The sequence below is a fragment of the Mycteria americana genome, chromosome 6, assembly GCF_035582795.1.
Source record: "Mycteria americana isolate JAX WOST 10 ecotype Jacksonville Zoo and Gardens chromosome 6, USCA_MyAme_1.0, whole genome shotgun sequence".
Lineage (NCBI taxonomy): Eukaryota > Metazoa > Chordata > Aves > Ciconiiformes > Ciconiidae > Mycteria > Mycteria americana.
The window spans coordinates 32283689-32298359 of record NC_134370.1 but is presented as its reverse complement, the minus strand read 5'-3'; the positions used below and the strand labels follow the sequence as shown (position 1 = coordinate 32298359).

General features: G+C 36.1%; 1 protein-coding gene across 5 annotated transcripts in view; it reads right to left on the bottom strand.

Annotated features, from left to right (window-relative positions):
• WAPL (WAPL cohesin release factor) overlaps positions 1 to 14671 on the bottom strand; it is a 72877-nt gene that overhangs the window by 11385 nt on the left and 46821 nt on the right. For 4 of the 5 annotated variants that reach the window (XM_075505253.1, XM_075505255.1, XM_075505252.1 and 1 more), the window contains exons 6-10: positions 13020 to 13172; positions 12635 to 12771; positions 10499 to 10610; positions 5107 to 5334; positions 58 to 169 (exon numbers count right to left, since the gene is read on the bottom strand). In XM_075505253.1, coding sequence (XP_075361368.1) covers positions 58 to 169; positions 5107 to 5334; positions 10499 to 10610; positions 12635 to 12771; positions 13020 to 13172 — 742 coding nt within the window. The remainder of the gene's footprint in view (positions 1 to 57; positions 170 to 5106; positions 5335 to 10498; positions 10611 to 12634; positions 12772 to 13019; positions 13173 to 14671) is intronic. The other variant, XM_075505254.1, reaches the window with a different exon arrangement.

Here is a 14671-nt window from a genome sequence, read left to right as displayed (position 1 = left end):
ACTTCTTAGTAAGATTCACTAATTTTTCACACTGTCGAAGCAGCATTTCCAATATACCTTTATCTACAATATGATCAAGACCACCTAGAAGTCGCAGTTCTTCTTTAAACCAGTCCCCAGCTCGTTTTGAGGTGAGAGACAGTAATGTCTCCATTGCCAAATGCCCGGTCTGAAAGAGTTAGGTTCCAGAATTAGTGAAATCATCATATGCAGCTGTAGCCAATATATCAAATCATACAAATACATGTCATATACAAACCATACAAACAAAATTATAGGTTCTGAGTAGAAGAACCACCAGAGGGAGCAAGAACAGACTGAAAAATATGTGTATCTTAAAAAAACAGCTTGGTACTGATAAAAAGGTACCTTGCATTTTCAACTTTTTCTTGATTTTATTAATAGCTTAGAAAACCTAAGCAGCCTCCTTTCATCTGTTTCTCTTGTTATCAAAAGAAACAAGTGGAGGAAGGAAATGGACAAATCAGCCAGGCAGGAAAAAACCCAAGAAAAGCCACAGTGAACACTGCTTCTCTGTCTCCCAGATACAGTGGCTCCGCTGCTTGTAGAATACATTTGATTCTAACTTAGGTATTCCGTGTTTTTAATTTTAAATTCATAGAAGATAGCAATTAAACTAAAACACTGTAGAAAAATCTTACTATATTTACTGATTTATTTAAAAAAAAAAAAAAGAAGAATACATATCAAAAGTCAACAACAGCAAAGACAAGTTTACTCTCTGCAAATGGAAGATGAAAAGATTTTAGGTGATTATCTTAGATAATCCCCTGCAATGTTTTTAACCAAAACTAACACCATTTATAAAGTCAAGACTATAACTTGTTTTTCCAAAGGCCTCTAATAAAAGGCAAATGTTAATAATAAAACATATACACACGTATAAATGTACACCTACACAAAAGTGACCAGTATAGACTTCTGTAACACCTGGAAAACACACAGGCAAATCTGGACTACTATAAGCTTAATAATTTCATGTATGGTACATACATACAACAATGATAGGCCAGAGAAAAAGCCATAAGATCTCATTAAAGCCAACTGAATTTAACCACTCTCAAGTTATCTTCCCTCCCTGACACATTTGATTTGCAACGCTTCGAGGAGGGCTGTGCTTATTCTGAGCTATGCAGCACATTCCAAGATGTTCAAACCTCAGCACCTCCTGGGAATAACAGTACTCACCAGGCTTGAGTAAACACCCCACTGTCTTGGAAAACCAAATATAAATTGTATGAGACCCCCCCAACAGCTTCAGCTGCTTTCCTTGTTTTCAAAATACTGATTTCCAAGGAGAAGAAGAAAGTTGAAGATTAGTCTTGATAAAGAAGAGTTACCACCCAAAGTTAGCGATCTCCTTTTTGTAGGCGCAAGCTCTGCAGCACACTGTCACTGATGAGCATATAGTTAGTAACAGCATTTCTCCAGTGTAAATGGAGGTGTCCTTGGGTCATGACAGTGTTGTGGGGGACAAGAGAACACAAACAGCAGCAAATCTACAATGGGTCATTCTTCCCCAAGTCAGCAGCACCTCACTTCCCCATCACAGAGGAAACAAACCCAAAGCTGCTATTACTCTTGCAACTGTTTCACCACCTGGGAAACTGCTAACTACCTTTAATTGCCAACAGCCACTAATTGAGTCTTCCCACAGGAGGAAAACTAAACACACTTGGTTACAGAGTGTTCTCATCTCATCACTGGGAGATACAAGACCCAAAACCTCACACTTTTAAAAACTCTAAGTTAAAAACATAATGCTAAAGGAGACAAGGATATTTTAAGCAATGGATGGAGAACCTCCCTTCTGAAGCCAACCAAATGAGAAAGCATTTTGAGAGAGGAAGGGCGAGAAGCTGGAGACAGCAGTTTGACAGATCCCTAACTCTCCGAAGCTTTCCCATCCTCTTCAGATGATTCCTTTCACTTTTAGAGATTGAGCTTGAAAATACTGTAACATGGATATCTGAAATCATGCATAAGCTAAACCAGATTGACAGAAGCTGATGAAAAACTCTCCTTAGAGATCGTAACGGTTACAAAAGATTTAGATAACTTCCTAAATACCTTCACCATGAAAGCTCAAAGGCCACACAATATTTAAAATATGGTGCTTAGTTTTCCACCAAAGGGCAATAAGACTTCAAAAAACTCCAGAATGTAATTTGATATTTATAGTACTGGGCATAAGAACACAATTGTCAATTTTTAATTTTTTTAATAAAATGAATCAAACCTTGTAACCCTTTTGCTTTTGAGGAAAGTAATCCATTCTATCCAATTTTTAAGTCAATTACTATGAAATTTTGACACCAAAGCTTCAAAATATAGTTCCCTTAAGCTTTCAGCCTTATGCGGAGAGTGAAAAACAGAATAACCTCTCACCAACTGAAAAGAGAAGTCACTTCTGAAGGTTTTCGTTATCATGCAACAGAGAGGAGCTAGCTGCAAGCATCAGCTACAGAGGGCTATGCTGACTGACAGGCAAGTGCCGTTTGCTAACATGAAGGCTAAGTTCTTCAGATTTTATCTTCTTCTAAGCCAGCAAAAAAAAACCCTGGAACAAATTCAACCCAGAGAATTCCTTTTCAATTTCTGGGTTTACATTTTTAATGTTCAGAGCAGTCTAGAAAACAGAACCCTTTGAATACCTGTTTGAGTACTCAATAATTAATCCGATCTAACTTCTAGACAGTCACACAAACAACATTGTCTGTGGAAAGAGATAGGCAGTATTGCTCATCATTTGATCTGTGCAAGATTAAAAAAACCAAAGGTGTAATCGGTTAGGCACAAACAGGAGTTATCAAAACATCTGCTGCAATCCTTCTGTTTCTCAGTGGATATGTCTGAGTCTGAAAAAGCACAGATCTTTTCTTTACCCCCAGAAGATTTGCATTTTTGTCAGCATTTTCTGCCTGTCATTTGGTACAAAACAGAGATTACTTATTATATCTCATGATAGAGATATATGTGAAAGCAACTTTATCTTCTACATACGAAGTTCATTATTGTCTCAACTTACCGTTGCTACTATCATAAATTGGAAGAGAACCTAATCATCTTATTTGGCTTGCATATATTCTCTAAACTCTACATAGTCTCTGATTCTAGATGGTGCAGCTGGGAGGGAACCAGTTTCCATATGTGAGGTACTACAGTATTCAACACATTTGCAACAACAGCTCGACGTAATTTTAAGAAATAGAGATGCCTCAGGAAAAAAGGAAAACAGCTGAAACTGATGGCCTGTGATATTACTCTTTACTCATGGACAACTTCCTCACAAGACAGAGTCCCTTTTAATATATCATCTCCCTTTAAAACCCGTGCCTAAGAAAACACAAGAACAGAATTACAGTTCATAAAAAAACATCAGGCTAGCTCAGATTATGAAAATGAGAAAAGCTCAAACAGGAGACAGTGATCTGTGTGGCTGGATGCCTTAGCAATGAGGAACCTGTACCAGCTGTTCCATACTTAATAAAGGGAGCTGTCTTACATTTTATAGTGCAAAAGATATCCTGGCACTGACAGACTGTGAGCTACGTGAGCTGCCTTTGGTGCCAAAACAGCACTGAAATAAGACACTGATTATACCAATTCCTAGCTGATCACCACCTAGAGAACAAATTCCATTCTGTGTTGGCATCTTCAGATTGTATCATGTGAATTCAGAGAGTAAGCTGAAAGTGGAGAAAATAATCTCAAATTCATTCTTCCTTTGCAGATTTCAAAGGCCAGAAAACTAATACGAGTCCCCTACCCACACGTTTCATAGGTTTGTAGGAAACAAGCCTAAAACTGAAACTTGGAGACAATTTGCCTTTGTCACCACAAATTGATTACCAAGGTTAAGAATTATGTGATCAATATTATCTTCCTCCCCCAAAATTCAGCTCTTCCTACTGCTACATAATACTGACTTTTCATACCAATTCAGCTATCTGTTCCATAGCTAGAATTTTGGGAAAAAAAACCAAACCAAACCCTTCCTAAACCAACAAAAAAGTCACAAAAACTACAAAAGAAAATGCCAGCTCAACAAGGCACATCACCTTTTAATCTAACCTAAAACAGAATACAATTTTAACTGCAGATTACTGTCAGGAGTCGAAACATTACTTGCAGAGGTAAAGCTCTAAAAAGCTCACTTCATAAACAGTAAATCACAAGCTTTTCCTGTCGGGTGTAAGTATTACATGAAAAATGGCAAAAGCCTAGTATGAATCTTTAAAACATTAAAAGATTGGTATTACAAGATGTTAAAAAATTAAGCTCATACTAACATCTGTTATACTGAAATATGGTGAAAGCAAAAACATATTACTAATTTTTGCCATCTATGACCACTCATCTAGTCAATCTGTCATCAATTCTTTAAATACACTCTTTTAAAAAGACTTGCAACCTACCCTTTATTTTTCAAGCTAGCATCAAACCATGCCCAAATTTATTTTTAAACAAAATCAGTTCACTCTGTTACAGTTGAAGACACATTCATAAAAAACAACTACATTTGAGAATGAAAGGAGAAAAAAAAAAAAATCATCCACATTTATGGTAATCAACAGATCTGCCACCACACTTTGGGTAGAGAGGAATCAGTTTCTGTAGGACAGATTCTTATTTTTTTAAATGAGAGAACCTGCACCACATTTTCAATTTAACACACAATACTCTTACTCCCATGTAAGAACCCCTATTGTTTGCAAATGTTTACATAAAATTTAGGCAAAGAAACACAGTCAAATAACCTAAATGTAGCTTTTAAACACATGGTTATTTAAAGTGTTACTTGTTTTTAATTGCTGCCTTTAACTAGCTACCCTTAGCAGGAGCGAATGGTGAATCAGACAGCTGAAGATCATCATAACTTTATCCTACTAGCAGCCTTTTAGAAAGGAAATTTCAAATTTAAAGAAAAAAATACTTGCAGTGCAGTCATATATACATAGAAGACAGACAAAATGTCATGACTCCTTAGCTGGGAGATATGAGATTCAGGATGATGCTTACAAGTTCCATTTTATTAAGCACTCCACTACTGCCAAGGCTTTCAAATAAAAGCATGATACCCACCGTGATGTTTTCGAGATCAAGATGTTTGTTGTGAACAGTTTCACACAGCCTCCGAATTTTTTCCTTAATTTTATTCATGTCTTTTTCATTCAGCAGCTTGGCAGAAGAAGCATCTTGTTCCAATTCCAAAAGCCGTATCATCAGATCTAGACTAGCTCTGTCTAAATCCATGTTCAAACGATCTCTACTCAGGATGTACATTAGAGCTGCTGTACAAAGGGACAAATTCTTGGGTTGGGAGAGGAAAGAAAAAAAAAGAGTTAGTTTTTAGTAATCACATTAGGCAGACCTTTTATGATTTTTAATAAACAAGCTGAAGATTTACAAAAGAAGCAGCCTGACAAGTCCCAATCTATGCTAGCACTTGCATGAGTACTTACTGTTGTACATTGATTCCTTCTAGCAAGTTACTAATAAATCACTTAATACATTTACAAAACCCTAGTAGAAAAGCAGGGTTTTCTACTTTTAAGGGACTCAGTGCTGCAGACAGAATAAGAAACAGTAACTCCAGTAACACCGCATTATAGAAGAGACAGATGGCACGGGAACAAAGTGAAAAAGCACAGCGTACATGGCAAGGTAGGTGAACATCCTGGTTCGATGGGATAAGCTGGTGACAGCACCAGAAAATAGAGATCATGGGGACAGTGTTTGCATGTGAACGGAAAAAGGAGGGGGAAGGAAAAAAGAGAAAAAAAAGCACCTGGTGCCATACATTCTGATTCTGCCAAGCATGTCTGTCAGTCAACAGTTTACCCAAACCTTCCCAGCATAAACACATATAATTGCCAGGAGAATTCTGCTTTTTGGAAGTAGCCAGAGTACAAACCAGCTTCACCCCTGCCCCATCCCCATCAGTCCTTAACAGGTAAATGTTATTATCTTGACCATCCCTATCTTACACAGAACTGGTGTATAGGGACCTCTTACTGGCTAAACAATACTTAATCCTTCTTCAAGAATGAATTAAATTTCATCTTCATGAGGATCCAGAAAAGCAAAGGCAGAAGGTGACTATCAGGAAGGGACAAATGACAGTACAGCACTTGCACCAAGAGACTCATCTATCCAGGCGAGCTCCATGTTATGGTAAAGATGAGAAATGTTCATGGAGAACTGAGTTGTGCTGGGAACAATACTTTCAGAAACCTTTGACGATATCTGGAGGAAAAAAGAGCTGGGGGTGGGGGGAGGGGAATGAGGTATGTGTGTGTCTGAGTTCATCTCCCAAGAGTCAACATGCTACATGCATTTATTCCGATTTTTTCTGTATAAGGTAAATGAAAAATGGAGACAAACTAATTCTGGGATGTGAATGTGGTACAGCTCAACAGGAAAGAGCAGAATTTCTGTGTCATAGCAGATTAACATCTTGTTTAGAGTTCAGCCAACCACCAAAGCAATCATTAGGTGCTTCTGTTTATTTTAGAAGCAAGTAATAATCATACCTGGTCATACTAAGCAGTATCAGCATTTCCAAAACAGGATTAGGCAGCTGACAGTTTATCAAAAGCTATGTTAAAACTCCTTCCTGTCTGAGTCAAGGAAACCCTCAGGTGAATAAATACTTTAATCTGGCTAACTACCAAAGATGCATTTGGAATACTGAAGGAAGGAAGCAAGAGTTTCTAAATCTACATTTCCTTTTGTGAATACAACATTGAGACACAGGGTTGATTTAAAAAAAAGTAAAAATTAAAAAAAAAAAGTCTTAGCTGTGAATATCACTACTCCAGCCTTGTCAGATGTAAGGCAGAAAGCAATCTATGCAGCTTGTCTACATAGACAGGGTATAAATTGCTTTCCCTTAACTTCTATTAACTTTCTCCAATAAACCTTGCAATTTTATCATTTTAATTACAGAAATTGTTTACTCTGGATTTACTTGCAACTGGTTTAAACTGTAAGAAATTTCAGGTTCCTGGAAGAAGACTCTGTTCCTTCAGAATGGCGGTTATTAAAACAGGACACAGAAGCACATGCTTTCCAGAGAAACCAAAGGTTACTCCGCTAACCGCTGTTCAGCCAGTGTGGGATCTAACAAAGCAACACCCACAAAGAACTATTTTTTAGTGACCAGCATTATCTAGGTGAGCTTCCTGGTAACAAAATGCTTAAGCCCCCAAAGGAATTTCTATCAACTAGAAACTATGCAGCAGTTAATAGAGGGAAACTGCTGAATTTATAATCTGGGCTGCCAATATTTAGGCATTTCAAAAATTCAGAGACTGTTCTTAGGTCAATACTCAGAAATGCTTTACAGATACTCCAAAGTCTGATAAGGACAATCACACTCATTTTGTAAGCTTCTGTACCAAGCCCTTGCCTGTCCCAGGCTCCCTTTGCAATCCAACCGACTTCCTATTATGCAGAGAGTAATAGTTTTCCCTCCATATAAGCTCACTTATAGCAACACTTCCCTTTGGACCTTCCACCCAGGTTTTAAGATACTTAAATGTGATCAGAAGGGACCCAAGCAGGGGACTATGACATTATACAGAAGGTTTCAGGCTGGAGGAGGACTGCCAGAAAAGCAAAAAGGAGTGGAGTAGCCATGTGTAACAAGAACTACATTCCTGCAACAGCATATATAAGGAAGGCAATCAGGCCAATAAGCCTCCAAATGCTGATGTGCAACAGGAAGATAGTGATGTTGCAAAAGTAAGGACCTAAATCTGAATGGTACTTATAATGTGGAACAAAGCTGCTTCAGATACATGCCAGTGATAAAGGTTTTCTAAAATTCATTTTTCTTAGTCCCTATAGGCAAGTTGGTTTCATCTTGAATATAACTACATTTTGCTCTGATCTTCTGTAAGTGTTAGAAACAGTTAACCATGTTGTCTGAAAGTGCTCTCATGCCCTACCATACACAGAATTCTGAATTGAGAATGAGGGGAAAATTGTTAGTGCAACTCATTTTTGATCAGTATCCTAAAAAAACCAAACAACACAACCAAAGAACCCAATCAAACCCTCAAAATTTGACCCTTATGGTTTGCAGTAGTGAAGCTGGGTTTTTGGGTGGGCTTTTTATAAATAGAATTTGCTCTAGACAGAAATTTTAGGGCATATCTAACTATGGAGTTGCACTCCATACTTCTACAGAATTCAGGAAAACATACTAGTTGAACATACACTCCAGAAACAGCAGACCATTTACACCCACTCTTATCCTTGTCTTCCCTTGCTTGTTCTATTTATACTCCAGCTTGTAGGAACAGATGGTTATTTTCTAGGGTTCGGCACTACATTTAATGCACTTTTTTTTTTAATTATTCACATGCTGAAGGCATTACAAAACCACATTTCTGTGCTTAACTACTGACAGCTATAATGAAAATATAGTTTTTAAAATTAATAATACTCCAAAACCTTTAGAGCATAGCTGAAGAGACAAAGTCAGCTAAAAACTGAAACTGTAGCTTAGAGACAAATCTACAAGAAAAATTCGGTGGAACAAGTCATTTTCATGTAAATATTTTGGGGCATAGCTCAGTAAGATAACTGATTATTTTGTTTTCCTTGCTGATTAAAAAAAATACCTCTGCAACTGCTATTTTATATTCTTATGGAAACATCAAAGTCCTCTACTTTCTCAGTCTATTCCATTGTATCAGTACAATGAATGCAGTATACACTCATATTTGTTTCCATTAGCAATGTCATTGTGGCAGTTTTCCCATCTCCAAAATACTTTAAAGAAAATATTAACAAAATATTTGTATTTTTTTTTCCCAGTCCTTATTCATCTTAAATAGATTTGAGCCATGCAAGCAAAGCCTAGTGTGAGTTATTATTATTGAGTTACTTTGCACTGGGATTTAGTGGAGAAATTTCTATTCATTTTGAACAAGTTAAAATTTTAGTGAAATAGTGAATGAAAGGGTAGTATATAAAGACAGCAAGTTTATACACAGAAGGTCATTGTTGAAGCATATACTGTCAGTACTTAGAGCATATATTTTAGTATTTATTAATAGCAGTTTGATAAATCAGTAATTTTATAATACTGTATAACCTGTACCAAGAATGCACTGTAACTGTATTAAAACATTAACTACCAATTTTTTTTTCCCCGACAAAAGGGAGCATTTCAAATATACTGAAAATAGTGAATATAATCAATGCTTTTTGTTACTGCAGACTAATAATAGCATGCAATTTCCTTTTGAACTATATGTGCTAGTTCTTTTGAAAATGAAGGAATAATGGTAACTGTTAAAATACAGCCAAAAATACACCGAGCAAGCCTGTACATTTTCCAAGCAACTGTAGCTGTCCTCTGCAGATCCCCTGCAGCTCAGTGGTGGCAACTGTCCTAAGTAGCGTGACTATACTTTATTTATTTCTAGTATCACTTGGCATAATTTTGACAGCTCACAAAACAATGTATGCATTGAACTTGGTTCCTATGTTTTACAGTTAGCCATTACTAATTTTTGAGGGAGATGGAAAATAAGCTATTATTCTAAATTAGTTACTTAAAGCTCTACAGCTTTTTCCCCCACCCACAGTAAGATGTCAAATACCATCTCTTAAATGTCTGTTTCTGTGGGTGCAAAGTTTCCTTCTGCATAGTATGTTGTTCTTCTAGAGCTGTTAAATAAAAGTAATAAACCTGACTGGATGTACATATCTACTACCCACTTGAAGTAACATTTCCTATGTTCAGCTTTTGTAACAATACCTCAAAGGATGCCCTACAGAGGCACAGTTGCCAACTGCTGGAAAAAACTGTATCACCCCCAAGAAGTGTTTTCTATTACAGCTGAATTGAACTTGTAAAGTTGATAAGAAGGAAACCCCAAACTGCTTCAGTTTTTAACTCTCAGGTCGTGTTACCATAAGTAGTTAAAATTTACCTTTCCTAGATTTATCATAGAACACTGCACATAGTCAAGGCAATTACAGCACTGCCCAAGGAGACAAGCACAGGATATGAAGAATGCCCCACAACAGCTACGGAAAAGGTGATAATTCACATACAAGCAAGTCTGGAGATGAGCACTTAGAGCCATCTTTAAATAAGGAGAAAGGATTCCTTTCAAATGTATTTCATTTGAAGGAAATTATAAATACAACAATAAAATTATTTTTAAAAGCTTGAGAAAATATAAAATAGCAATCCAAAGCACAGTCAGTTCTTAAAAGCTTAAATGATTTTTTAAAAGAATTTCCAAACCCAGAAGCACATAATCAGTGGAAGGGGAATTTGTCATTGGAATGCAGGTGCTCTTATTTTTCATTTCACTACAGATTTCTAAAATGGAGCCACTTATCCCAGATGCACACTATACTGGATGCTTGACCTTGAATTACATCTACACAAAATTCACACAAAGTAAACAGGTATCAAACTTTAATGAAATACACAATGTATCGATACCTGATGGTGTTGGGAATCATCCAGTGTTTTGAAAACCATGGCTACCATCCCATGTGCTCTCAGATGCATTCGGAAGCTGGGCATGGCGCACTTTGTCGCCAAGCTGATTACACTAGAGAAAAATAATTGTGGATTAGAACAACTGAAATGAACACATTTAAAAAAATGGCAGATAAACAAGTCTACAAAATGTGACTAACCATATACCTCAGGCCCTGACAAACTCTGTCGGGATGTTCCTTCTAAAATTTGTATAAGGCAAGTTTGTAATTGGTGAACAGAGCAGTGTTTTATTCAACAATTGCTTACCAGCACCAAACTATGTCTGTTTTATTTTAAGGTTGGCTAAAAGCAGGATTTGAAAGGGTACCCTGAACTTGTTTCTTTAAAACAAAAGTTGAAATAATTTCAAATAGTTAAATTGAAAGTAAAATTTTCATGGATTAAGCAGGAAGCTCTGACTTAGAGGCAAAGGAGAGCTTATTATGGATCAAGGCATTATCAGAAATTATAAACATGAGCTTCCAGCACTATCTAACAGTTATCCATCTAATTGACTGACTAGTCCCACTTATGCCTGACAATACTTTTACAAAAACACAAACATTTTTAATATTTATTGCTGCATTTATGGTTGATGGAAACACTACAGATTTCAGGAAAAATCTGACAAATATTTGTCTAATCACTGATCAGCGTAACAGTTCTATTTTAAAAATGAAAGTCTTCCCCTAGTTTTATTAGCAAGCTGTCTGCCATTGCTAGCACAGTGCAACATATAGACTATTAAAAATATATTGCTTTTAAATGTGGAGTAATGTGGGATTGATTCTGCAATCAAGTCTTCCATGACTGCTGAGGAATCTTATAAAAGACTCATACAGTATGGTCGTTAAAGAACAAGTAGTCTTTCTGTCTCCAATCACAACAGCACCAGTTAAGAGCTTACCTACCAGTTTCTGATTCTTTTACGTCTATTCCTATCCTTACACATTGATTTCCTTTGGAAAAATACTTTTCTTTTAATTTGTTAACTGAAAGAAAAAATTTTTATGGCATTTATACAAGTTACATTCATTGATATAAATTTGGAAAGTAAAAAAGCCAGTTTAAGATCTTAGGAAGCTTGCCATATGAGCAAATTAAGTGCACTCAATATGAAAAACACTCCTAAACTGTCATTACAGCATTAATTTATTCTTATCATAATGTACATACAAACTGGATAATAGATTTCTTGTGTTTATAGTCCAGCAACAATATTCATTGCTAGTTTTTGAGGAACACAAAGAATACATTTTTAAAATAGCTCTCTTAAAAGTGTATAAAGCTTTTTCTTATCTACAGTCAAATCTCAAGTAAAGTGTCCTCATCACCTGTCTCTGTGGATTCAAGTTTTTCCTTCTCTACCATTTTAGTTTTGCTGAACAGAGCAGAAAATATACAAGTATTAAAAAAAAAAAATTACATGGTTACAGAACATCATTCTAACTACTTTTATGTCCAAGGAATGGACAACAATATTAAGTCATAAACTTTTTCAAAGCAAGACTAACGTTTTTGATACTAACTTCACAATAATGTGTAACTTGTATATTCAAGAGTGCAATGAGTAGTTCAAGACAACTTAGGGAAGTTTCCAATTAAAATTGAGGCCACAGTACTTCCAGTGGATGCTAGCTATGTTATTTCTCAACAGAAGATAAAGAACAGGCTGTTGGAGTTAAACAGTATCTCAGTATTACATTAGTTCCAGTTATAGCCAGCAAACTTTCCAGTCTTAGGGATTTTATTTTAGAATTGAATTTTGCATTAAAAAACAGAACAGACATTGCACATAAGATTGCACTAAACAAAGAAAAGTTATCAGATTATTTTTTTTTTATAGCAAGGAAAACAAGTATGTTGAAGAAGTCTCTTACTGTACAATTTTCTATTTCATCTTCCTAGTCATATTATTTTTAATTATTCACAATATATCATTTTGAGGATTATTTTCAAATTTTATTCTTTACAGAAGGAAGTGCCAGGTAACTACCCAAACAACATTTTAAACCATGGCCACTTCATTGATGGATATTTAATTCAGTATCTCTTTTAAATATAAGCTCGGTGTTTTATATTAAGATATCTTACCTAAGGCAACGTGTGTTTAGGGGCTGATTGCTCTTCAATCCACTTAGCAAGTACTCAATATCATCTGTGAACTCTTGATTTTCACCAAATTCCACTACATCATTGAAGTGCTTTACATGCTGAACAACAGTGTATAACTGGAAGAGACAAATATTTTGAACTAGGTAAGTTGCTCTTGGGATTGATTATAACCTTAACAAGTACAGTTTAAAGTCTATTCAGTTTTGAGTGCAAAGAAACATTAAGAAGTTAATGAAGACCATTCAACTATTTCGATAAAAATATTATCTTTAACAGGAAAGCCAAATTTCATTTTGACACTGTTCCTTCAGTACTTAGGATTACCAATAATTCTTTATCTTAAAAATTTGTTAAGAATACTTACTTCTTTGTCTTCTTTCCTACATTTCAATGCAGTTACTATCTCTTGATAGGGCTGAGTAGGTATTGTCACAGTTTTTATCACTTTGGGAGGTGGTGCAGGAGCCTTAAAAACTCCATCATCTTTATGAATTGCCTCCTTTGAAGATAGCCTTACCTATTAATAAGAAAGTGCTAAAATGGGCAGATGTTTTGAGCATGTAAACATACACTAAATACATCAGGAAACAGTACAGGTGTGCAATTGTCAAACTCACATTTTGGGACTATTTAGTCCTTGCCTTACACTACCAAGATGTACCTAAGCTGTGTGATCATGTACCTACTCTTAAAAAAATTAAGATGTCAGAAATTACATGCATTTTTAAATGTAAAAAAACCCCAAAAAACAAAAACCAAAACCACCACAGTTCTAAGTAGTCAGGAAAGCTCCAGTGGAATTCTGAAACTAAAGAAAAAAAAAAATCCTTTGTGCTGGTTCCTTAAGCTTTGGGGTAAGTAAACCAACCAAGTTCAGTGTTTAAAAACAATTACTTGTTGATGCTTACAAGTATCTTACCCCTTTATACTGGAGCTTCCAGGACTAAGTTGGCTACTGTACTGAACCATTATTAAGTACACTGGTCTGGATATGAGCACAGCATTGAGCAATCACTGTCTCAACACAGCCTGAACTGAAAAACTCTGTGCCTACTGTTCTCATCTCTAACTACTGGAGGCTACCACACTACTGTACTCAGGGTGTAGCTATCAGAAAACCAACCTCTCCAACCTGACATTCCAAACTGTATTTTGTCTGTAGGTAGAAGATTACCAATATAAATTTTGTAGCACCGTAAAAAAATTGCCACACAGAGAAATAAGAGGCATGGTGCATGTCTCAAACAGGTAGAGCATGCTCTTGTAAATTCATGGTGTCTCCGCACACTGGCCTTATTCATATTTGTGTTGTTAATATTTTAGGAACAACATATTATAGCACGAAATACAGCAAAATCTATTCTGAACTTACAACAGGTAGTAGAGAACTTGATGTTAGGTCTAGAATAACTACTGACAAGTTTCCAGGCAAGTATTACAGGTTTCTCCTCAACCTACTCCTCTGTATTAGTTTGGGGCTACTATAAGCTTAAGTGTCAGCTTATCTTCAGATTACTACTTTGGCACAAATTCAGATGTGAGGACAAACTACAGAAAACAAGGCATACAGGAAAAAGACCTCCAAATGTACAAGTGCCAATGCCCGTGGTCATTTACTCACCCTCAATCTCTATGTAACATCATATAGTTAGTTTCCTTACATAGAAAAATTCGAATTTTTTTAAAGTGTGACTGACAAAAATAGAATTAATATACAGGCATAGAGGATGCATTAACTATTACTCACTCCAGGGGATATTTTGACAGAAAGCCTTCTTGTGCATTGTACATTGACAGTCAAAATTAAAATATAAGCCGAAACAACCTGCTATATTAATGGAGTATTCTTTACATGCTGCCTCTATCACTGAGCAGCACTTCAGTATTTGCTCACTTAGGCTCCAGTGGCAAAATGCTAATAAACCACCCTGAAAAGCTGGTTTAGAGCACATACTGGAGGATTCTGGTCTTATCAGTCTGTGAACACAGGAGATACACTGAATTATCTCATCCAAG